Here is a 25,169-nt window from a genome sequence, read left to right as displayed (position 1 = left end):
GAACCGATTTTTATAAAACTTAAAACATATAATACCATTCACTATCTTGTGCCAAATTCCGTATAAATCGAAAAAACAGACTCTTTGGAGCACCGTTTACGTTAAGTCGGACGAAATCATGATCTAATTCATTAAGCTGTCCAAAATGTTGTCAAATATTGGAAGTTTGGTGCACCATTTACATTAAATCGGACGAAAATATATCTGAGTGCTATATATAAATCTGAACGGATTTTCGCCAATTTCAATAGGGCTCGTCCTTGCGTCAAATAAGTGACCAGTGCCGATTCGGATCATAAATGCAACATATACTTTGCTCACAAAAATACATGGACATGCATAAATCGACGCAAAAATTGTTACTATGCATATTCTCCAAAGGAACCAGGGTCAACCTTGATTTCTTTTACCTGTTACAAATATATACACAAAGACATAATACCCTGTACCACAGAGTGGTTAAAGGTACAATTATAGTTATTTCCACTATCCGATCAATCAATACAATGGTTTATAATTTTGAGAGGTTTGAAAAAATCTCTCAACGAATTGATTTCTGTGATATTTAAACCTCTAATGAGAAGGTTTTTGTTTTTTGTCTACGTTTCATATTTCTTTCATATATCGAGCGGCCAAAGGAAACAATACATTGACTAACCGATTTCCGCATTTTAAAGGCTTGCAAGAGATAACTTAAATGTGATGGATGCAGATTCAATAACAACGTAATTTAAAGTAAACTAGCATGTAGAACAACTCCGTGTAAATAAACATTCAAAATGTCAATAAGAAATCCTGAAAAAATGTAATAATTTTTATGCGAGCCTATCAAATCCATTGTTTAACAAAATAAAACGATAATAATAAGTTCCTGTTCAATTTGGGACCATTTTATATTGGATTGACTCAAGCTAGCCATTAAAATGTGCAATCAAAATTTAATAATAAAAATAAAAACGCCGTTTTAATTGTTCTTCGTATTTTATTTCTTGCAATACTTTTATTAAAATACATTTTTTGTTTGTTTATGAAATGAGAATAGGTGCTGTTCATGCTTTGGTGACCTTATATTTGGCCCTTGGGTAAAAAAAACAGGTTTTACTCTTTCAACATTACCACGTGCACTTAAAATGTAGAAAAAATACTCCATTTTTTTTATTTTTTTATTTTAATTGTTGTAAGAAAATTTTAAAGCGTAGCCTGTTTTTTTGTGTCTAAGAGCGATATTAAAAATTTTAATGGCAATTGCGTTTTTACCTCAGCTTCCGTTTCTGTTAATATCCAATGGATGTAGATTTTTTTTATTTAATTATGACCTAATTATTAAATCGGTTGATTTGTGAATCCGCGGAGTAGAAAATAATGAATTTTAAATAAACCAGACATTTCGAAAATTGAAAAATATCCACATTAAAAATTTGCATATGTGTACATTAATTAGTATAGGTCCAAATAAGCATTTAGGCAAAATTTTTGTAATTTTTATTCTTAAGATAATTGTTTATATGCATCGGCTCAAAATAACATGGAGGACTATATATATATATATTTAAAAAGTAGTATTGTATATGTTGATACGAAAACGTTTCCATACTAAATAATATAAGAATACTAATATAACTACCATTCAACTATTTATTTCAACCCTAGACACTAACGTTATATTTTTGGACATTTCCGAAACCATATTCTCATCTCATGATAAGAATAATCTACTTGTTATTCTAAATATATTTATTTTTATTTAAATTACTAAAATTTGGTATGGTGGTCACCATTATGTGGGGATCAGATATTGGATTTAGAATTAGAACATATCTGATCCCCACAGAATGGTGACCACCATACCAAATTTTAGTAATTTAGCCTAGTATAACGTATATTGTCAGGCCCATTCGTTACAGCGATAAAATCGTTACATCGCGAAGTCTCATATTTCAGTGCATTTCTAACAAAAAATATAATAATTTACATTATAACAACGTATTATTTCCATTCCATTTCGTAAGTAGTTCGTGTAAAAATTTTTAAGGCAGTATTATTAAAATGCAATTTATTATATAATGTTTTTAGAAGATTGATAGAAAAAACAAAAAAAAAGTATAGAAAGTACCTTCGGGGTACCATTTAAAATTTTCGTATACTGAACTTACCACATACCTAATTTCAAAATTTAATATCTATGCATCGCCCCACTTTATATTGTACTAAATTTAGTTCCATTTAAAACTTTTCGAATACTTTAGTACACAACCACCTCCTATTATAAACATCAAGAATAACCAAAAAAAAAATAAATAAATAAACTGTAATCTCCATTCCAAATCTCAGCCTTATTAACTAATAATCCAATCCATTCCACATTTTAACTCTTTATTCTGTACATTCATAGCTATCGTATGAACTAGGATAATTGTAATCGATCAAGATTTTCCTAATTTTCTAACTTGGTTTGTAGTCAAAACGGGGAATTTTCCAAAAAAAACAATTTCTTAGCTTAGTCATTTTGTTAGATCATACCAGAGCCATACATTTACTATTTCGTATGCCGTTGCATTTTTTGAATTCGGACGTTCCAGTGGTCGGAAATCATGCTCGCCGTCAAAAGAATGACTTTTCTTTAGTTACAAAAAACAACAACATAATTTTGTCAACTAATTTTCTTATCCTTTAAGTCTTCAAATACATATATGCAAAGTTACAAGTCTTCAATATAAAGCACGTTCAGTTGCCAGCCTTTCTGTCTGTATAGAGGACGATTGAAAGTAAATAGCTACCATAGGTCTGTAGAAAGTCCACTGGTCTATATAGAAACCACATGTATGTATAGAGACCAATTGGTCTGTATATAGAATACAGGATTTTATATAGTCGAATTGGTCTGCTGACAGACCATTGGTCTGTGTAGGCCAATTAGTCTGTATAGAGAAAACTGGGGATTATAACTAACAATTGGGGTCCGAACGTTTAGTGGTTATGGGGACCAAGTTGTTGCAAACGGAACGAAACAAATTAATATACACTCCACCCTGTGGTCGAGTTTATAAAAATGCCCAGGTTTTGGCCTTATGGCAACGGAAATACTGAGGAAACTTACATACAACTGCTGTAAGAAATTGAATATATCTAAAGTGGTGCAGAGGATCATATACTTTACTTCCTTAGTGGTTTTCATTCAAAATTTTGCTCGGCATCTAAGATAGATAATTGATTGTTTTTTCTTACTCACCACATAAGTGTAAATATTACATTTTAATAAACAATTGTCTTTTGCTTTGTTTTTGTCTTTTTTTATTTATTTATTTAGTTTATTAACAGAGCCTTAAATTAAAAATAATAAAGATAAGAAAGAAACATTTTAATATTTTGTGTAAATATAAAAATTAAAATTGTTTTGACCATTCTGTGGTTGCCTGCAGTTGCTCGCCATGCTATGACTAATTCAAGAAGCCATAACTTTGGAAAGTAATCGCCTGGAACTCACCGCAAACTGGTTGACTTGACTTTCTTGCTGCAAGAATTTTTTAAAATTTAACTTTTGTTAAATTTCTACAAAAAAGTGAGCGAAAAAAAGCAGTTCAATAAAGTTTGCTGCTGTTGTCGCTGTTATTGTTGTTGCATTTTACTTTGTAGTTGTGAGAAGGCACACAGATACAGATTGGCATTTCTTTTGCCGTTATGTTTTTTCTTGTTGTCGTTGTTTTCGGTTTTAATTTCGTTGCGAAATCATCTAAGTTCACTTAAAAACTAATAAATTTCTCTAACAAGACCATGAAGAGGATAGATAGACGATGCTGGTGGTGCTGATGATGGTGATGACGGTGCCGTTGACAGCTGAACTAAAACTTAATCAAACCGAACGAGAAAAAATGCAAGAAAATAAAACAAGTTTTAAAGTCACTGACTGACACGTTATGAAAATAGACGCTTGTTAGTCTGTCTATCACCATAGTTGCAAAAAGAAAAAAGGATGCTGTGAACTTATATCCGAATTCTACATGACCAACTTGTCTTGTCAAGGCAACAGATTTCACATGGGTTCCCTCGAATATTTGTTGGTCATATTGGATTTGAATTGGTGCAATGGAAATCAAAGCAAACAAAAAAATGCGTAACATTTTCAGTTCGAAAAGAACGATTGAGATGGATTCCAAAGCTGTTTTCCATTTCAAATAAATATAAATTGTAGTGTACTATAAAAAAAATATTATAAAACTTATATTATGAGCCTTTCAAGATATTCGTAGTTGGCATATCACTGAGTGATTATTAATTAATCCCCCATAACTTTAAACATGTCCTTGTTTTTGCATTGAGCATTTGTATTTCATGCAAATTTCTCCATGGCACACAGTTGTTTCCATGTGTGAGCGTTTGGTTGTGGTTGATTTTTAGCCGTAGCAGATGCTGCTGATGATTGCCTTTTGGTGGTGATGATGACGACAATGATGATGGTTTGATGGTCTTATTTGAGTTGCACCAACACCATGAAATATGTGACAACGGCACCCAGGACCTAGAAGGGAGGCAACAAAAAATTACTGATTAAAAAAAAAATCTTGCATTGAAATTTTAAAATGGTTTAAGTCCCTTTTAAGTTCTAATACACTTCTTGGTTTCCCGACCAAAAATATTGAAACAAATAAAATCCAATCATTTAAATATCCAAATATAACAAAAATGGACTTAAAACACTTTAAAAATAAACGACTCAAATGTAAGTATTTGTTTATTTAAATCGTTATCTAAAAATATAACAGTTTCATAATGAAGGATAGAAAATTTAAGCATTTTGTCTATATGAGCGTGGCAAAAATGTTAGTTTACGTAGATAGACGTTATGAAAATTAACTTTTCTTTGGCAGTCTCAAAATGAGTCATCTTCGAAGCCATTAAGTTTCATTTACACATACATGATTATGTGGTGAATTAATTTAAAATCATTTTTTATGAATGATATTAGAAAACAATTTTAATTTGTCTGTATTAAATATATTAGTTAACATTACATACTCACCGATGCAAACAAATCCAATGAAACTGTAAAGAATTTTGCTCCCGATATAGACATGGCCTTCTGACATTGCTGACAAACGATTTGCACAAAAGTTTTAGCCTCCTCCGAACCGTCATACCAATGACAAGAATAAGCAGCTTCCATAACCGATGAGCTCTAAATGAAAATGGGAAAATAAATGGAGTTATTTTTGGATTAGACAGTGAAACACATAGGCTTGATTCTCGTAGCATCGTTACTTGCTGGAGCTCATGGCGATAATATGACCAATTATTTGCATCATCAATGAATCTAAATCTGAGCCGAACTTGGTACGTTTTTTTTCTATACCTAGTTTGATTGTATGACTGACTTACTGATTCACTGCTGACTGATTTAACGATTCATCACCGCCCAGACGGTGAAACGGCTGAAGCTAGAAATTTCGTGTGAGGGTCACTCTTGGTCGAAAGGTGTCAGATAAGGCAGGGTTTTTGGAAATTCATATTACAACGACACGAAAAGTACTAAATGTGATACCATTTGTATTTGGCTAGACCTCTTAAATTTGAAATGAGGGTCATTGATGACATTTGAACTATAAGTATCCGAAAAGTACTAAATTTGGAACAATTTTGTAAATTTGGTATAATTAACATAAAATCTGGAATACAAATTAAGGTTGAGAAGTAGGGCCGATATCAGGAGCTGATTTTGGATGTGTGTATTCATGTACACGAAAAGTACTAAACAGGAATAAATTTGGTACAATTTTAATTTGGAGGAACGGATGGAGCTGGAATACTTAAATTTGATTGAGATATGTAGGTTGTTTTGGATATTTGTACTTATGAGTAGAAAAGTGCTAAATGGTACTATATTTGCTACAATTTGGATATGTGTGCACCCATAGAGCTGCAAAACTAAAGTTTTCAAATAAGACTACTACTGCATTGTAGAATTGAGGTATGTTAGTAGTTTGGAAAATTCGTCCATAAGTGTATTAAATTTGGTACATTTTGAATTTTGGGTGAACCAATAGAGCTAGAATCATGAAATTTGGAAATAGGATCACTGTTGGGAAATAGGGTGTAAAATTGGGGTACGTAGGAGGTTTTGGAAATTTCTTCTAATGTGTACTGAATGGTACTAAATTTGGATTTATGTGAACCGGTAGTGCTGAAACACTAACATTTGGAAATAAGATTATTGTTGGAGAGTAGAATTGGTGGTATGGATGTAATTTTGGATATTTGTACTTATGGGTACTAAATGGTACTTTTTTCGACGTTCCCACGCCTCTCATTCCCACCCCTGCCGACCGAGGGGGCGACCTCCCCTTACGTAGGGATCGCGTACACACCATGATCCGTATCATGATGGGATTTGAGAGTGGAATAGAAAAACCAGCTACAGAATCTACTTCAACAGCCACTTTGTTATTAAGTTTTACTACTCATTTAAAAATTCCATAATATTAGATTTTATTTGTTCTACGCTCAAGCAAAAATCTACATTTGAGTATACAGAGTTAAAGTCAATACACATTTTACTAAGATGATCTCCCTTAGAGTAATTCGTGCGGTGGAAGTCTACATATAAAACGTTGATAGTGTCTACTTAATCGGACAGGCACATTTATTCTAATAGAAGAAATTAGGAAATCCGAAGGTATATTACCATTTAATATTTTTAGTACCATCATAGTATTCAAACTAATACGTCTACTTTTCAATGTAGGCAAACGAATTAATTTTAACCTGCTAGTATAAGATGGCAACAGAAAACTAATATTCCAATGTAATCATCTCAGTGCAAAAAAACTGTTTCTGCACGGATTCGATTTTATCAGAATATATTGCATATTGGGGATCCCATACAACAGAACCATATTCTAAAATAGGTCTAACAAGAGACGTAACTAGTTGTTTCGTTAAATATGGATCCGAGAATTCTTTGGCTCACCGTTTTATAAATCCTAAGACACCATAGGCTTTATTTACAATAGATATCACATGATTGTTAAAATTTAATTTTGGATCCATTAGAAAACCAAGATCAACGAAAGAATCTAAAGTTGATAAAACCGAACCATTGATATAGTAATGTCTTATCGAAGAAGAATTTCTAGAAAAACACATATGTTTACAAAATTCAAGTCCATACAATTTAAGCTGCACCATTGAAATAGGCTAATTAAATCATGCTGGAGTAAATCAGCTTGCTTTTTAGAATAATGGGTAATGAACAACTTCACATCATCTGCATACATTAGCAATTTGGAATGCGATACAGAATTTGGCAAATCGTTTACAAACAATAGAAACAGAATCGGGTCTAGGTGACTTCCTTGCGGAACACCTGATGGAACATTAATCGATTTTGAAAGACATCCCTCAAACAAAACTAGTTGTGTCCTATTTTGTAAGTAAGATGAAATCCAATTTACCAAATTTATACTAAAGCCAATATGATTTAATTTATAAAGTAAAAGTTCATGGTTAACCCTATCAAAAGCATTACTAAAGTCTGTATAAATTGTATCGGTTTGTTTACGCTGAACAAATCCCTTTATCACAGTAGAAGTAAAGTGTATAAGATTGGTAATAGTTGAAAGACCACTACGAAAACCATGTTGATATGGACTTAACAAGGGTTGAATTTTGTGTGAAATTACAGTAGTAATTTGGAATGGAAATTTTGGAATGGCACTTAATTTAGCAATCTAATTAAATGTTAGACTACCAGATTTGTGTAAGGGTATTATATAAGACTTACTACTTTGATAAAATTTGAATTTGGTGTGTAGAATTGGGGTATGTAGGTAGTTTTGTGAATTGGTACTTGTGTTTACTAAATTTGGTGCAATTTGGAATTTTGAGAGAACCGATAGAGAATCCAGTAATTTGGAGTCAGGATTCCTGTTGGGGTGTAGGATTGGGATATTTAGATAGTTTTGGAAATTTGTACTTATGTGTACGAATAGTACTTATGTGTACCGATAGAGCTGGAATACCAAATAATTGAAATTAATATTACTGTTGTAGTATTGAGGTATGTAAATAGCTTTGGAAATTCGTACTTATGTGTACTAAATTTTGTACAATTTGGATTTAGGGTAACCGATAGGTCTGGAATCCTGAAATTGGGAAATAAAATTTATATTGGATGTTGTAGGTAGTAATGGAAGTTGGTACTTATGTGTACTAAATGGTAATAAATTTGGTACAATTTCGATTTAGGTGATCTGATAGAACTGGAATCCTGAAATTTGAATTTAAAATTACTGTTGAAGTGTATAATTGGGACATGGAGATTTGGAAATTTGTGATTATGGGTACTAAATTTGATACAATGTGAATTCAGGTGAACCAACAGATCTGGAATACTGAAATTTGAAATTAAGATTACTTTTGGAGTGTAGAATTGTGGTATGTGCGTAGTTTTGGAAATTAGTACTGTGTATGTGCACTAAATTTAGTACAATTTTAATTTTAGATAAACCGATGGACCTAGTATCTTAAAATTTGGAGGTGTGTAGGATTGGGGTAAGTAGAAAATTTTGGAAATTTCTAGTAATGAGTACTAAATGCCACTAAATTTGGTACAATTTGGATTAAGAGTTAACCAATAAAGCTGGAATCCTGAAGTTGGGCAATAAGATTTTCCATTGGATTGCATGATGTAGGCAGTAATGGAAATTTGTAATTATGTGAAGTTTTAGAAATTCGTACCTATGATTGTTAAGGTACGAATTTGCTAGTTTTAGATAAATAACCTAATTTTGTCAAAGTTTAAGGTTGTTCGGCACACAACATGTAAACTTTGGTATATATATATATATATATGTATATTCGTCCCACTGCAATTAATACCAATTTAACATTGACAATTTCTGTAATATTGACAGATCGAATAGAAAATAAAGTTTCTGGACCATTTGATCCCCTAAATACCATCATTACCAAAGGCTGTATGTATCGTTTTTGAACAAAACCAGATCTACACAAATTATATGGACAGACGGAAGGACGCATAAGGTAACTATACTGAGCCGAATTTAATCAAACTAGATACATGTTCTTCAATACCCATTTTTAATGGTTGTGTAAAACTTCGTATCGATCGTAGCATCGAACAACCCACACACTTCTTTCGATCGTCCATAAACTATAATATCCAAAACAACTACAACTTGTTATTTATATTTCCAAGAAAAAGAATTAATAATATAATATAATTTATTTTTTTTTGCAAACATATTGAAAATTCTCCCTTAATCAAATTATCCGAAATTCGATTCTTGAAATAAAAATATTTCAATTCACAAAGTAGTAGAAGAAACAACAACAACAACATCTTCTTTTGGGCAAAGTAAACCAAAATTTTTTGCTTATTATTTACCCAAAATCTATAGAAAATGCCACTCACAAAGCAACAGCATGATTCCCCAGGAAAGTTTGCCCAAGCAGCCCTGATAGGAAGGGAAAGAGGGAGGTGGCACTATCAAAGTTTGCTATTATAAAAGCTTTTGAGTGCATTTCCGGCTTACGAATTTTTGGGATGATGTTGAGTACCTAACATGACATGAGAGTGCACTTCAGGCGGATGTTGGTCATGGTTGAGTCTGTCCTTTGTGTTTTCGTTGTGCTTTTCATGGTCAGTTGTTGTCCTGTCGAGGTCTTTTCAAACATTTCGACCAAATGCAAGATAAACTAGCAAGACGACAACAAAGAAAAAGAAGAAGCAGTAGCAGAAAACACCCAAAGCAACAGAATGTAGACTTGCACTTTTGTTGTGTTCATGGTGCGGAAGTTCTTTGGGGTACATTGGCCAATGGATAGTTGTTTGTGTGTGTGAGTGCGGGGGGTAAGTGTGCAGATCAAAGTAAAGTTGCATTTCCTAGTTTGAAGCTTCTGTACTGAAAACCAACCAACAGTTAGGCAGCCAGTCAGCTAAATTGTATTTTTTCATGTCGAAACGAAATGAAACGAATTGAATTTACTTTCTGCCGTTTGTTTAATGTGATTTGCTTTCGTTTGTTATTTTCTGCAGGGTATTATTGTTAGTTTAATAGTAGTAATGTAGCACCAGGCTGTGGTGGGAGTGACGGCGGTGGGTGGATGGGTGTTTGGATAGACAGACAGTCTACTTACCTCCTCAATTAAACGATTGCCAAAAATACAGAAGTGAAATACTTGGGCCAGTGCATAGCCCAAGTAACCGATCACAGTGAAAGCGTAAACATTTACACCCGTGATTTTGGTTGCCTGGTACGCCAACAGCGTTAATTTAATGGTCGATGTCAACATGTGAAGCAACAGGGCGGCACCGTATGTATCACCAATAGCAGCTACCAATCTACAAACAAACAACAGCAAAAAAATAAATACATATGTATGTACAAAAATATACAAACAAATATTGTGACACTTTAGACATTTTCAAATAAACATATGTAGATATATGTACATGTATACATGTAGTAAGGACATTGTAAAATAGAGGGTTTGTATACTTTAAGGATTTTTGCACAGTCAACTATGGGTAGTTGTAGTATGAAGTGTAGCAAATATACATACATATGTTTTCGACACAATTTAACAAATAGATTACTTTAAATCGAATGTGTACGATGTCGAATTGCAGCAATTAAAAATTCTTATTTCGATTTCTTTAATGATATAGAAAAAATTTCCGATACCATATATAAAAGTTGAAAGGGATATTAATTAATATACTTATATTTACATTCGTTTGTAAATTATGTAACCGCAAAACTATAGAAGAGAATGTCACCGGAGCATAAAAATAGCCAATCGCCATGGTAAATTTTTGAGATAACACGCACATTTACTACAACAAATAAAAAGGTCTTTATACCTTCATCATGAGCACTATAAAAATATATAATATTTTTAAAGTTATTAACGTTAAAGTTAACGTTTAATTTGAAAATCATATTGCTACGATCAACAAGTAAGCAACCTATATGCAGTTGCAATATATAATAATTTTAATTTTAAAATTATATGCTCGCATTAACTTTACAAAAATGAGTAAAATTTCCATGTGTTATCCTGCCTTCCTGATTGGTAACTGATACTGATATTAGTTACTGACTTGTTCCCAATATTTGACCTTCACTTCCTTCCTCCCTATTCACAATTGGCTTATCCTATGGATATATCCCTCATATTGCATTTGCATATTTTATTTATGGCTGTTTTGTGTATTTTTTTCGGTTTTTACACCCTCCACCATAGTATGGAGGGTATATTCAGTTTGTTTTTCTGTTTGTAACTCATCGAAATAATAATTTCCGTCCCTATAAAGTATATATATCCTTGATCAGCGTAAAATCCAATGGTGATTTAGGCATGTCCGTGTGTCTGTTGTAATCGCTCTAGCGTCTAAACGAATTGGGATAGATCGCGAATTGTAATTTTGCATAGAGTCTTTTGTCTGCAGGCAAGTCAAGTTCGAAGATGGACTATATCGGTCCACGTTTAGGCATAGCTCCTATATAAGGGTAACCCCAATTTTCGGTATTTTGGGGGTTCTTGAGCGCCTTTTTCAAGCGAATTCGCTAAAATTTGACACCATTGGTTTGTTATTAGGTACCAAATTTCTCGTAAAAAAGTGTCTGTCGGCGTTGCCAACAGATATATACCCTCAATCTATGGTTTGCGTAACATCTTGTGCAAAATTTGGTTCAAATCGGGTATTCCATTCGCCTAATATTGGATTTATAAATATTGAAAATGTTGACCACTTGTGTGGGAGGTACTAGATGGAGTGGACCAAACGGTCCAATCTTCATACTTGATCTAGGTTTGGTAAAGATAATAGGTTGAATAAAGTTTCGTTAAAAATAGGTTGAATAAAGTTTCGTTCCCACATAGCCGTATTATTATAAAATTAATTTTTAGCACAATTTTGACCATTTTGTGGGGGAGGTACCAGAAGGAGTGGACCAAGGGGTCCCATCTTTAAACATGATCTAGTCTTGGTAAAGGTAATAGTTTGTGCAAAGTTTGGTTAAAATCGGACATTTCATTAGCCTGATATTGGATATATAAATATTGAAAATATTTACCCTCTGGGGGGGGAGGTTCCATAAGTAGTGAATCAATGGACCCCATATTCCTTCTTCATCTAGACTTGGTAATGATAATAAGTTGAACAAAGCTTCTTTAAAATCGGATAGTCTGTTTGCATATTATTATAAATTCAATTTTTAGCACAAATTTTGACCATTTTGTGAGTGAGGTACCAGAAGGAGTGGACCGATATTCCCCATCTTCGAACTTAAACTAAATTTGGAATAAATATTAATATTAAAGTCTGGATGAAATCGATTATATAACCCCCTTTTTATATTAAAATAGTTGTTACGCGTTTTAGGTTGTTCCCACATAGCCGTATTCCACCATATTGCCATACAAAGTATGGGATTCCTCAATTCGGCATAGCCCATCACATTATGATATCCACGAATATTCTCCAATTCCTACACAATGTAGTCAATCAATATGCCCAATCTGCAGAGGGCATATTCTGCACATCATGAATTGCAGTATTTTGAGGATTTTATACACATTTTGCACCCAACCATGTGTTATCAACATCGATTCACGTTTTGAGGTTTTCAGATTTTAGGAAAAATCTCCATTAAATTTGCTAATACTTTTCACAAACAAAAATTTTTATCAAGTTTACAGAATATCTATTTCGTTATATGATGTACGGGGTGAGATCAAAAAACTGCAAACAACCTCAGACTGCAGTCGTTTCTAAGCCACTCGTCCGACAGCTTTTAAAATTATTCCAGTGACAGCACATTTTATTGTTTACAAGCGTACAAAAGCATTTTGGTGACAATATTTTCTCCGATGAAAAATAATTCGTTGTCTAGCAGTTTGTAAACAAACAAAATGATCGTGTTTACTTGCCAAAGAGGTCAGCTGATAATGTGCACCTTCGGTTGGCCACCAGAACTCAAGCGCCGGCTATGGTGATGGTGTGGGCCGCTATAGCAGCCGATAGTATTAATCGTATACGATTAATACCATGATGCCACGGTCGATAGTGCTGCACCATCACTTTCAACACGCGCCACCCAAGAATTATTACAAAAAGAGGTTCAAGAGGCAAGGTTGGCACTAAAAATTCCAAAGTGTCGATCACCTCAAGCAAGCGCTTCCCCGGGGAATGGGACAAAATACCGAAGAGCAATATTCGGGCAGCGTGTGACGGTTTCATTGGCCGTTTGAAGGCCATAATTCGTGCCAAAGGTGACCAATTCAAACAAATCTAAACTTATTCTAAAATGATGCTATTGATGCTATTTCCGACATTTTTGCTTTCACTCAATAAAATCAAAAACCAGTAAGGATAGTAGTAAAGTCGGACTGGGCCGACTATATGATACCCTTCACCACTTTTTGTATATTGTACATATGTATCCTAACAATTTCATGTCAATGTTCCCTCTGCAACCTATGCTAAATTTAATTTCAATTTGGCAGATTAAGAACCGTTAGTGTACAATGGGACAAATTTATGGAAATTGATTCATAGAAAACTTGATACACGCTACTCAGTATGCCGCACTGTTAAAAATATAGTTCCAGTTTAAATATATATGGTACCATAATTTAGTACGCTATCAAACTATTTACATAAAATCGGACGAAACTATATATGGGAGCTATATCTAAATCGGAACCGATTTTCACGAAACTTAACATATGTAATTCTAGACTCAGTTCAATGCGCTATACCAAATTGCGTGCAAATCGAAACATGTATATTGGACGAAAATATATATGGGAGCTATATCTATATCCGAACCGATTTTCACGAAACTTAGCACACATCGTTCGGGATTTAATTCAGCACCCTACGCAAAATTTAGTAAGTATCGAAGAATATATAGGGACTTTGGTGCCCAATTTACCTTAAATCGGACAAACCTATATATGGCAGCTATATCTAAATCTGAACCGATTTTCACGAAACTTGGCACACATCATTCTGGACATAAATCAGTACGCTATGCCAAATTGCAAACCGGAAGATATATAGGGACTTTGGTGCCAATATCGGACGAAAATATATATGGGAGCTATATCTAAATCTGAACCGATTTCACCAATTTCATCCAAATCGGATCATAAATGCGACGTGTACTTCGTCTACAATTTAACATCTACAGACGGACGGACGGACGGACATGCATAAATCGACTCAGAAAGTGATTCTATGCATATTCTCAAAAGCAACCATGTTTCTATCTCGTTTCCTTTTATCTGTTACAAACATATGCACAAAAACATAATACCCTGTACCACAGTGTGGTGAAGGGTATAAAAATAATGTAAAAAAATTATGGCGTTTTTTATCTCACCCTGTATGTACGTGCATAAAAATGAACTGGTTGTTATTGTCAGTACAGAAATTGGCACTTGTGGGAACCCCCTCTATTCTCGATTTTAAATTTTCAAGATTTTCAATGGGCTAAATTAAAAAATGAGGAAGATTTTCACTGATTGGATTTGTCCTAGTTCATACGATAGCTATATACTCACAAATTCATAAAACACTGTTCCGAGAAAAGGCGGAATCACTCTTGCCGCTAAGTGATGCTAACACAATAAATCGGCTTTATCTTTAAAAATCGTTGAGATTTTCACTTGGAATTTTATAGGGACATTCTTGAATTAGTGTATGTTCGAATTGTCCCCTTAATAGAACAAATAAATATTTTGCATATTTGAGTGACGATCACCTCTATCTGTTATCTCTTCCACAAAATGTTTTTTTTAAAGAATGTTTATAACAGGCGGAAGGAAACGAGATGGGCCATAATAATGATAATGTAATTTGGCTTTGCGAAATATATACGTCCCAATCTGAGAATGTCATGTCAATGCCAGAATGTCATCTTATTCGGATAAGAAGTGCAAACTGCACTTTGTTTACAAAAATACAAAAAGTGTTTAATTGTGTATGATATAAGCCTGCATGTTATATCAAATTTTATTTTATTTTTTTCCTAAAAGAGTTGTATATATTTAGGAAAAATATGTCCTTGACCCCGCAATGCAGCATTTGTCTTTTGAAATTCTCCATCTCCGATATTGAAAATAAGTATTAATCCTGCCGTTTTAAATTTTAACCAATTAGGAAAAGGTATGCCATTTGTATGTCCTTTTTTTGTTTTTATACACATTCAGAAGCCTGTCCCATAGTAATAATAAAAGTAAACACGTAAAAGGGATGTCGGCATTATCACGCTATATTTATATCTTTCTTAAATCACGTAAACAAAAAAGTGACATATTTACGCACCAAACATAACACATTACATATATTTTTTCGTAGTTTGTTTTAACTTTAGTTATAGAAATGTGTTGGGACAATATTTTTGTGAAACACACATTTATTTATTATTCCTCTGACAGTTATCCAATGACAAATATTAATATGTCGTTGTTCAACCCCATAATGCTGTGCTAACATAAGTATATATGTATGTACATATGTATACATTGCTGTTTTGCGGCATTGAAACAAAATTTCTTATTTTCGATAACACCACCATTCATTTGTCCTTGGGTGGCAGATTTATGTTTATTACATTCAATAAATCAATAACGGATGTTGTTGTTGTTGCTGCTGCTGATGTTGGTTTCTGATTTGACCTTCTGTAGTTGTTGAATTTTCTTATACGACCTAACAATTTTGAAAAATTATTCCCTAAAAAGAGTGAGGGTAATGGGTATGGCTTGGTATGCCTTATTGATTAAAATGGTATTAAAATCTTCTAGCCTATGTATGTCTAGTTAGCAATAGATGTGAAATGAGTTATGTGCTGTTTGTAACAGCATTTGTAACAGCATTTGGAACATATGATGATCTTATAATTCTGTTAAGTTGGTGAACGGCATTATCGACAATGCTAAAAAACTGTCATCCAAAAAGTATGCTACAATTTTATGCCACTAAGTTTTGTAATTAACCCTTATATCATCGACAACGTTTTGTACGACGCCATAACCCCGCCAGACACAGCTTAGAGTAACTTCTGGTAATGTGGACCATGCGTCAAATGTGGACCACCCCCCATATCTAAGAAAATGCTTGAAATATGTCAATGCCACCTTGATAAATATTTTCCTAATTAGTGAAAACAAAAATCAAACTTGGTTTTTAATAAATAATTGCAATGTTGAAAATGTAGTAGTAGAAGATGTAGCTCTGATTGTAAAAGTGTGATTTGAAAATTTTTTAGCGCAATAGTCGAACGATTTTGTAAAATAGTCGAACATTTTGTTTTTCCCGAATATAAAGAGGTTATGTGGTTTTCTTGTTTTCTTTAACAAAAATACACGTTTATCTGTAATTACTTTCGGTTATTTTTAAATTTTTATTCATTTTTGAAGCCGATAATTATTTTTAAATAAAAATATTCAATGTCGGGTAATGTGGACACTATAAAGAAGTGGGACATTTTCATGAGGACGAGTTCGAAACAAGGACGCATTTAATATGCGAGGAGGTATTCTATCCTCCGAAAACTCAATATCCGAAATTATAGTGCCTCGGTTGGATAATGAAGCAAGGACCTTCAAAATACCGCAAATGGGGTGGTACCCTTAATGGGGGCTATTCCAAAACATGGACCCCTATATTTTTGCATTCATTGTTACCCAAGAGTGCAATAAATTGAAATTTATCACAATTAATCCACAACCTACCTTTAACTTACTGATCCTCATTACCCACACATACTGGTCCACATTACCCGCCAAGTTATTTTTACTCGCAGTTTAGAGTTTTTTGAAATATAATGCAATAAAATTTTTATGGACAAATATATATAATTTTTGACCTGGAATATAATTAGCCAACAAATCTACCATGTTGTGAAAACAATTTTTTTTATATTTTACCGTTGTTACGCCCACAATATCAAAAAAAGAAAATGGTGGTCCACATTACCCGAAGTTACTCTAATCAATTGTGTGACTTGACAATTTTTAAATAAACATTTGTATCGAAATGTTATTAATTTTTATTGCTTTGTTATCCCTTTAGTACATAGAAAATAGAGAAAAAACTTGGAAGGAACGTAACAAGTGGTACCTGTTCCATTTTTTCACAAATACATCACACAAATTTTTAATGTCGTTGTGTTTGAAAGGGATAAACACTAAAACGATGCGATGTTCGAAATACTAAATTCGATAATAAATTCAAAATTCTAACAAAAAAAGAAAATGGTATTTAGGGAATGCTAATTGTATTTTTATATGGGGATAATGTAAAACGTGGACCGATATTAAAAATTTTTGGTAAGAAGGTATTTTTATTGAAACCAAAATACAGTGCTACAGCTACTACTATTGGGAAATGTGTCCAAGTCCGGAATTAACCGTTATATGAATACTATACTTAATCATGGTCCGATGTTGAGGAACCAACAATACCATTAACCTCCATTTACATTGAAAAATGTGCCTAAAGCCTTTATAATAAGTTTTTGTACCAATTAAAAAAATACGGATACTTCTATTTAATAATGTAGGGTAGTTTTATATGGAAGCTCTACCCAAATGTGGGTCTGCTCGTCATAGGGTTGATTCAAACGACCGTTAGATCATATCACCCGCTTTACCAATTAAAAATTACGGATACTTCTATTTAATAATGTAGGGTAGTTTTATATGGAAGCTCTACCCAAATGTGGGTCTGCTCGTCATAGGGTTGATTCAAACGACCGTTAGATCATATCACCCGCTTTAGAGTCACTTAAGATTGTCACAGGGCCGATAGGTCAGCTCGCATTGACACCTGATCTTCTAACGTTAATAGACCTGTCTGTGTTGTTAGTCGTCGAGGCCAATAAGTCTATTAATCCGAATTGTTTTTAAACATTGGGAATAAGATTTAGGTCGTCTAAGATATTAACCAAATTATTGTGGAAACGCATAAGGCTGGTCTTTGGTCCAAGTGAATACTTCTCCAACTGCAGAAGCAGATTCTTGGTATAGAATCATGGATTTGAATTTAATATTATAAACCCATAAAGAAAAGAACAAAATCGGGCCACTTTTATGGATATATGGAATATCTGATAAAAGAATTTGTAATATAACTATTGATTAAATTTATACAAAGTAATATGTATATCTCAACCAATTCGAATAGAACTTATCACATGTTATACCCTCAGTCTTCAGACTAAAAAGGGCATTACTTTTTACACCCTCAACCTAATACCTAATGAGGATATATACACTTTGATACGGAAAAAATGTGCCTTATTGAAATATTGGTTTTAGACCCCATGTTTCTTTGGACCGAATCCGTTTCAGACAATTTGGAGCCGATTTTCAAATGTCCGTCTGTCTGGCTGGCTGATGCGCACGATAACTCTCGAAGGGAGTAACCGATTTCTACCAAACTTTGTAAATTTTCTTTCAAACTTAGTTCAAGTTCGAAGATGGGGAATATCAGTCCACTCCTTCTTGTACCTCCCCCACAAAATGTTCAAAATTGTACAAAAAATAAATTTTATAGGATCATGCTAACGTACTATCCGATTTCAACCAAACATTGTACAAACTATTATCTTTACCAAGCCTAGACCAATTAGGAAGATGGGACCCATTGGTGCATTCCTTCTAGTACCTCCCCCACAAAGGGTCAAAATGTTCAATATTTATAAATCCTATTTCAAGCGATCCTATTATCTTTACAAGTCCCAGATCAAGTCCTTTCCCAGAAAGCGTCAATATTTTATAAAATTGTAAATTTTATTAAATTGAATAACCGATTTTATCAATTTTCAGATTGAATGTTGATAAAACCCATCTCTGCTGATTGTGCACAAATTCGTCCCAGTCGAAAAGAAAATGTTTCAGTCGGACCTTCGAGTTTGGGGTACCATTTACATAAAGTCGGCCAAAAATATATATGCAAGTTATATGTGAATCTGAACCGATTTCAACAAAACTTCGTATACATCAGTTAGGATCTAATTGAATACCTTGTGCAAAATGTTTTCGCAATCGGACTCATCTTGCAGTTTAGTGTACGATTTACATACACTCGGACGGAAATATATATGGGAGCTATATCCAAATCTGAACCGATTTCTCCGATAGGGTTCGTCCTGTGCCAAATGTCATCAAATTTGGTTCATAAATACGTACAGGTCGCATTTATGTTCACAAAAACACATGGATGGACGGACTACTACTTTAAGGCTAATAAGAGTATATGCACTTTTATACGACAAAAGTCGGCTCCTTCTTCCCTCACAAAATTGCGAAGAGAAACAAATATTTTATATCATAAGAAAATATTGTCCAAATTGGTTTAAACTTCGGACTTCGTTAGTATTCCTATTCCTTCGTTAGTATTTACTAGCTATGCCTAGATTCATAGTTTTGTGTACGATGATAGATGTAGACCAAGTATTTCAAGATGTTTTTAATTCAATTAATATAAAAACTAATGTATGGTAAACCCACAAAAACCCTTGTGTAGGATATAAATATTCAATCTGTAGATGGACATAATGTAGAACATTTGACCTCATTGCAACATTGACACATACAATTAAATAACGCAATGTTATGAAAATGACTTTTTTATTTACCCCATAAATTTTGAAGTGTTTTTTAATTTACCATTTAAATTCCTCAAGGATATTATGAAATGGGTATTGGACTTGAGACACTCCTTCCCTATCGACATATCGATTGTTGTTTTAAGTAATTAAAATATTTACTTTTTATCCGTAGAAGACAAACCGAAACAAATAAACTTGAATAGGATGGGGACAAAAAAACCATGACAAATAATGCAGAAAAAACACAAGCCTTCAACGTTTATGACGATGATACAATGATGATGACTTCGCCTTTCAGCAGTGCTATCCTGCCCCCACTCCAAGTGCAAATACAAGCAAAAATAAATATGCCAAAAGTGAAAACCAAATGTAACCAAAGCTGTTGATAGCGTTGGGCATTTTGTTGTCCTTTCACTGAATAAATAACCCTCTACCAACACAAACAAATCAACAACCCAATTATCGATAGGACGAACGACGACGACAATGATGATGATGACAAAATAAACGCTGATGAAGATGACAGCAACAGCAACGGTGTTAGTAAACGCTAACTGACTTGTCTGGGAAACAACACAAGTTGTGTCAGTTTTCATTTTATTGATTCCTTACTACCACTTGTCTGTCTGTCTGTCGTCTGCCACTCGACAAAACGACTATGCCAGATGTATTTGAAAGTTAAACGGTTTTTGTTGCTGCTGCCGTTTTGTTTGTAATTAAAATTTGAATTTCCGTCAACAGAAACTGTTTCCTTCCGCCCAACAACACCAGACCATAAGGTAAATTTACACAAAACACACACACACATACATACATTGATACTTTGTCGATTATATTGTCAATGGCAAATGAAATTATTATTGATTTAGAAGGAATTATACAAGTGTATTTCAAATATTTATAAGCAAATGCATATTACTTTAGAAAGTGTAATTATTTTTGTAATTACTGTTTTATGGATTAATTATTCGCAATAAGTTTTTATGAAACATATTCAAGATTAAAAGAAAAAAATTGCAATTTTCAGGCCTCTACACAATTATTTGTGGAGTTTTGTAAATTTTCATTTGGCTCAGAAGGTCATACGGTTTATCTAAGACCAAATTGTTGATATAGCCAGGTTTGTCTGTCTTGCTGGCTTGAGACAGGACATTTGTTGCATACGCCGAGTTTAAAAAAAGATTTCCGGGCTCTTGGGTCTTTTGCGCAGCTTATCCAATTTAAAAGATCATGAGATGTTGTCTTCCACTTGATCTTTTCATCGAATTCGTGGCCTTCCCCTTCTGTCTGAACCATCAGTTGGCTCGCTTTGATATGCCTTTTGAGCGGGGACATCATCATCCATTCTCACAACATGACCAAGTCAACGTAGTCGCTGCAGCTCGATACGTCTGACTATGTCGATGTCCGAAAATAGATGGTACAGCTCATTGTTCATTCGATGGCGATATTTACTGTCGATGCAGATCGGCCCATAGATCTTTCTGAGAAATTTTCTCTCAAATACTCCAAGATCCATACAACAGCACGGATAGTAGAGTAACTTGGGGTACTGTGGACCATGCGTCAAATGTGGACCACCCCCATATCTAAGAAAATGCTTGAAATATGTCAATGCCGCCTTGATAAATATTTTCCTTATTAGTGAAAACAAACATCAAAATTGGTTTTTAATAAATAATTGCAATGTTGAAAATGTAGTAGTAGAAGATGTAGCTCTGACTGTAAAAGTGTGATTTGAATATTTTTTAGCACAATAGTCGAACGTGTCTGCAAAATAGTCGAATACTTTGTTTATCTGGAATATAAAGAAGTTATGTGGTTTTCTTGTTTCCTTTAACAAAAATATACGTTTAGCTGTAATTACAATCGGCGATTTTTAAGTTTTATTCATTTTTGAAGCCGATAATTATTTCTAAATAAAAATATTCAATGTCTGGTAATGTGGACCACTATAAAAAAGTGGGTCCTTTTCATGAGGGCGAGTTCGAAACGTGGGTGAATTTAATATGCGATGAGATATTCTATCCTCTGAAAACTCGATATGCGAAATTACAGGTGCTTCGGTTGGACAAACCGCAAATGGGGCGGTACCCTTAAATGGGGCTATTCCAAAACATGAACCCATATATTTTTGCATTCATTGTTACCCAAGAGTGTAATAAATTTAAATTTATCACAACCAAACCACAACCTACCTGACTTACTGATACTCATTACCCACACATACTGGTCCACATTACACGCCAAGTTATTTTTTTTTTTTTTGCAGCTTATAATTTTTGACCTGGAATATATTTAGCCAACAAATCTACTATGTTGTGAAAACAATTTGTTTTCAGTTTTTACCGTTGGTACGCCCACAATATCAAAAAAAGAAAATGGTGGTCCACATTACCGGAAGTTACTCTATAAGCATCTTGTACAGTGTGAATTGTTTACTCAGACCATAGTAGTATCTGTTTGCCAACACTATTCTTCTCCTAGGTATATAACATCTTTCACTACCTCGAAGCTGTAGTTTTAAAGTTGGTCGTGTCAACTGTACGTCTTGCGCGTTGGTACCATCAGCTTGGTCTTCTTGCCATTTACTGCCAGTCCAACTTTAAATACTCGTTCGGTATTGAAGAGCTCCGATAGGTCCTTTCGGACTTTAACTGCTGACCGTGTGCCAGTAAAAGTTATCCTGCATAGCCGAACCCAATCTGAGCAGATTGGGCTGTCGAATGTCGGCTTTATAGTCGATGAATAGGTGGAATGTGTCGATGTGTTTTTCGTGGGTCTTTTCACTCTGAGCGGATTGGGCTGTCGAATGTCGGCTTTATCGTCGATGAATAGGTGGAATGTGTCGATGTGTTTTTCGTTGGTCTTTTCCAAGATTTGGCGCAGTCTGGTCTATGGTGGATTCACCAGATCTGAAGCCGCATTGCTAGTTGGTATATAATCTATACCATCATCGCTTATTAGGTATCTGGGAAGTCTTCTGCACCGTTACTATTTGATACTAGAAGCTTTGCAAAATGCTCCTTCCAGATCCTCAACACGCTGTCCGTATCTGTCACCAGGTTTCATACTTCATCTCTACGGGATGATGTGTCTGCATCAAAGCCGTCGGTTTGGTGTTTTACTCGCTAGTAAAATTTCCGGACTTCATTCTGACTCCTGTATATCTCGATTTGCTCACGCTCTCGTTTTTCTTGTCCTTTCTTTTGAGAATACGTTTCTCCTCTCTCCTAATAAAATAGTGCATCCGATTGAGATGAAACTTTGGACAGCACGCTGTACTACGCCATATAGCTCCCATAATTAATATTGCTCAATTTTATGCAAACAAAGACCCACGTCAATGGTCTTCCAAAGTGGTGAAGGCTATCCGTCTAATTCCTTCCGATGATACCCACCTCACTTGTTGGTATTGAATATGAGAAAAAGCGGTCCATGTTTTATCCTCCTTATTTTCCAACCGATGTGGCTATAATTTGTCAATCCGAGTTCTTGGTGTTTTGATATAGTCCCCAAGACTGTAAGGCACGTCCCCATCTTTGGTGTTTTGATTATTTCCAATAGTAGACCTTTTCAACCTAAGTCGTAGTAGTTTAGCATTCCAGGGGTTTGGAAAATTTTTCAGAAACAATTCAATATAAGTCCATTTATATTGGTGGTCTAACCGAAATTTTCATTCGATGTAATTGAAATTTGCGCTGGCTCAACCCATTTTTGTTATTTCCAATGTTTTATGCATACTGTCTGTCCGAGATGTAAATGGAAAAACGGAAATTTGTATTTCTGTTTCCAATTCCCACATTTTCTGTTTACTTGTAAAATATTTAATAACAAAAACTCTTCTTCTTACCTGACAACATGCTTGTGACGTTCAACCCAATATTTGATGGCACTGCGTACCATCATTTCCTGTTTCTTTGTCAGGCCATTGGGATTGGCGCCGTTTATGCCATTGAAGGTCTGCAGAGTTGACGGAGCACGAAACTGGGCACCCCAATCCGCCTTTGTACTGTATATGCCCGACATATCCAAATCATTGACAGGTTCTTTTTCTGCAAAGACAAATCAAAGGACAACAGCATAAAATAGGACAACAAATGGTGCGCTTGCCACTAGCCGCCTTACTAACCTTCATTTTGAATTAATTCAGATTTCGAATTAGCCGACAACGAACGAAACAATGCTGCCGAATTAGGTCGATAGGTATCCAACGATGCTGACAACTCCATCAATGGTTTCATTATGCCCTTCAGATGCTGCAGCTGTTCACAGGCGAATATCAACCAGGAACAGAAAAGGACATCGCACAAATTCGAATGGACCATAGAGAAGAGCAAGTAGTAGGCCTGATAGCCAAAGGATATCATATAGAACATGCCACTACTTGCATCCCAGGGATAGAATGATTTAATGGGCAGCCGTGGAATGGGTACGGTAATGGTAGAGTTGGTTTCCTTATCAGTGGCGAACTTGACACTCTCGCCAAAGAATGTAATGGTAATCCATGCTATAAAGGAATCGAAGAAGAAAAAGAAGAAGAAAATTAATTAATGACCACTCAGTCTATTAACTGGGAATCTTACCAACGGCCGAGGCCACAGTCGTCAACATTACCAAGAAGAACAACTTTCGCATTTTAGCCAAAGCAATTGAATGATAGCGAGCATCCGACTCCGCAAACAGAGGGTGGGAGTTTGGCTGATTCCAAATGTTAAGTGTTCTAGAAATTCACCCACCAACCAGTCGACCAACAACGACAGCGGGGCAATATTAAAAGTGGCAGCCATGCAAAGCGAACATCAGCATCGACACCAGGACGGAATGTGTAATTAAAAATAAATTGTTCGATTAATTGATGCATCTTGGACAGAGGAGGACACACAGAGAAACTGTCAATGGACGGCACAATACATTTAATATACGCTTGATGGAAATCTCCATCTCCTTGGGCATAAACAAGTTCTTCGGGGCACAACAGTCACCCATCAGATGGTAAGAGATGCTTGGCTCCCAGCCTCTGGCGGCACACACACACTCACTTACCTGTAAAAGTTCTTTTGATTCACTGCCAGATAAACGAATTTCGTAATGCAATGCGTAAAGAATAGTGCCGTAATTGTATTGCCGGACAATTCATTAACCTCGTCGGCATTCAGGGCCATGTTGACAAGGATGAAGATGAACTGCAGCACTATCAGCACCAAGTGTATGGATGAGTAGACATTTTTCAGCAATGCAGAGCCTCCGGTGAATGCATGCATAAACAAGCCCGAATATTTCATCAACTTGATGTTGGGCATCAGATCGGCCACAAGGCCGGTATACTTCGTTGGCTGCAGATTGGCTTGCATCTGTTGGAGGTTAAGGATAAAGAAAAGGGACAATTAATGTAAATTGTTGAGAACAAGATATTTAGTCGTGTAGATGGATATCATCATAACATCGATATTTGAATTTAAATGTAATCAAAGGACTGTCCGTACCGAGCCTACACCAAGTGTTCGCAAAAACTAAAATATTTTT

At 34.6% G+C, this 25,169-nt stretch overlaps 1 protein-coding gene across 1 annotated transcript; it reads right to left on the bottom strand.

The window, feature by feature from the left end:
- Positions 1-4,455: 4,455 nt before the first annotated feature.
- Positions 4,456-24,997, bottom strand: LOC133326949 (odorant receptor coreceptor). The gene is made up of 7 exons (XM_061535559.1): positions 24,690-24,997; positions 24,230-24,366; positions 23,776-24,153; positions 23,497-23,698; positions 10,153-10,357; positions 5,018-5,173; positions 4,456-4,516 (listed from the first exon to the last, which is right to left on the bottom strand). The coding sequence occupies exons 1-7, from the start codon at positions 24,995-24,997 to the stop codon at positions 4,466-4,468; spliced, it is 1,437 nt and encodes a 478-aa protein (XP_061391543.1). The 3' UTR covers positions 4,456-4,465.
- Between the last annotated feature and the right edge of the window lie 172 nt (positions 24,998-25,169).

The sequence above is a fragment of the Musca vetustissima genome, unplaced genomic scaffold (assembly GCF_032173495.1).
Source record: "Musca vetustissima isolate MV318-11 ecotype Yass unplaced genomic scaffold, APGP_CSIRO_Mvet_v1 utg6038, whole genome shotgun sequence".
NCBI classification, from domain to species: domain Eukaryota; kingdom Metazoa; phylum Arthropoda; class Insecta; order Diptera; family Muscidae; genus Musca; species Musca vetustissima.
The sequence above is the reverse complement of the archived record's forward strand: the minus strand, read 5'-3'. Positions and strand labels throughout refer to the sequence as shown.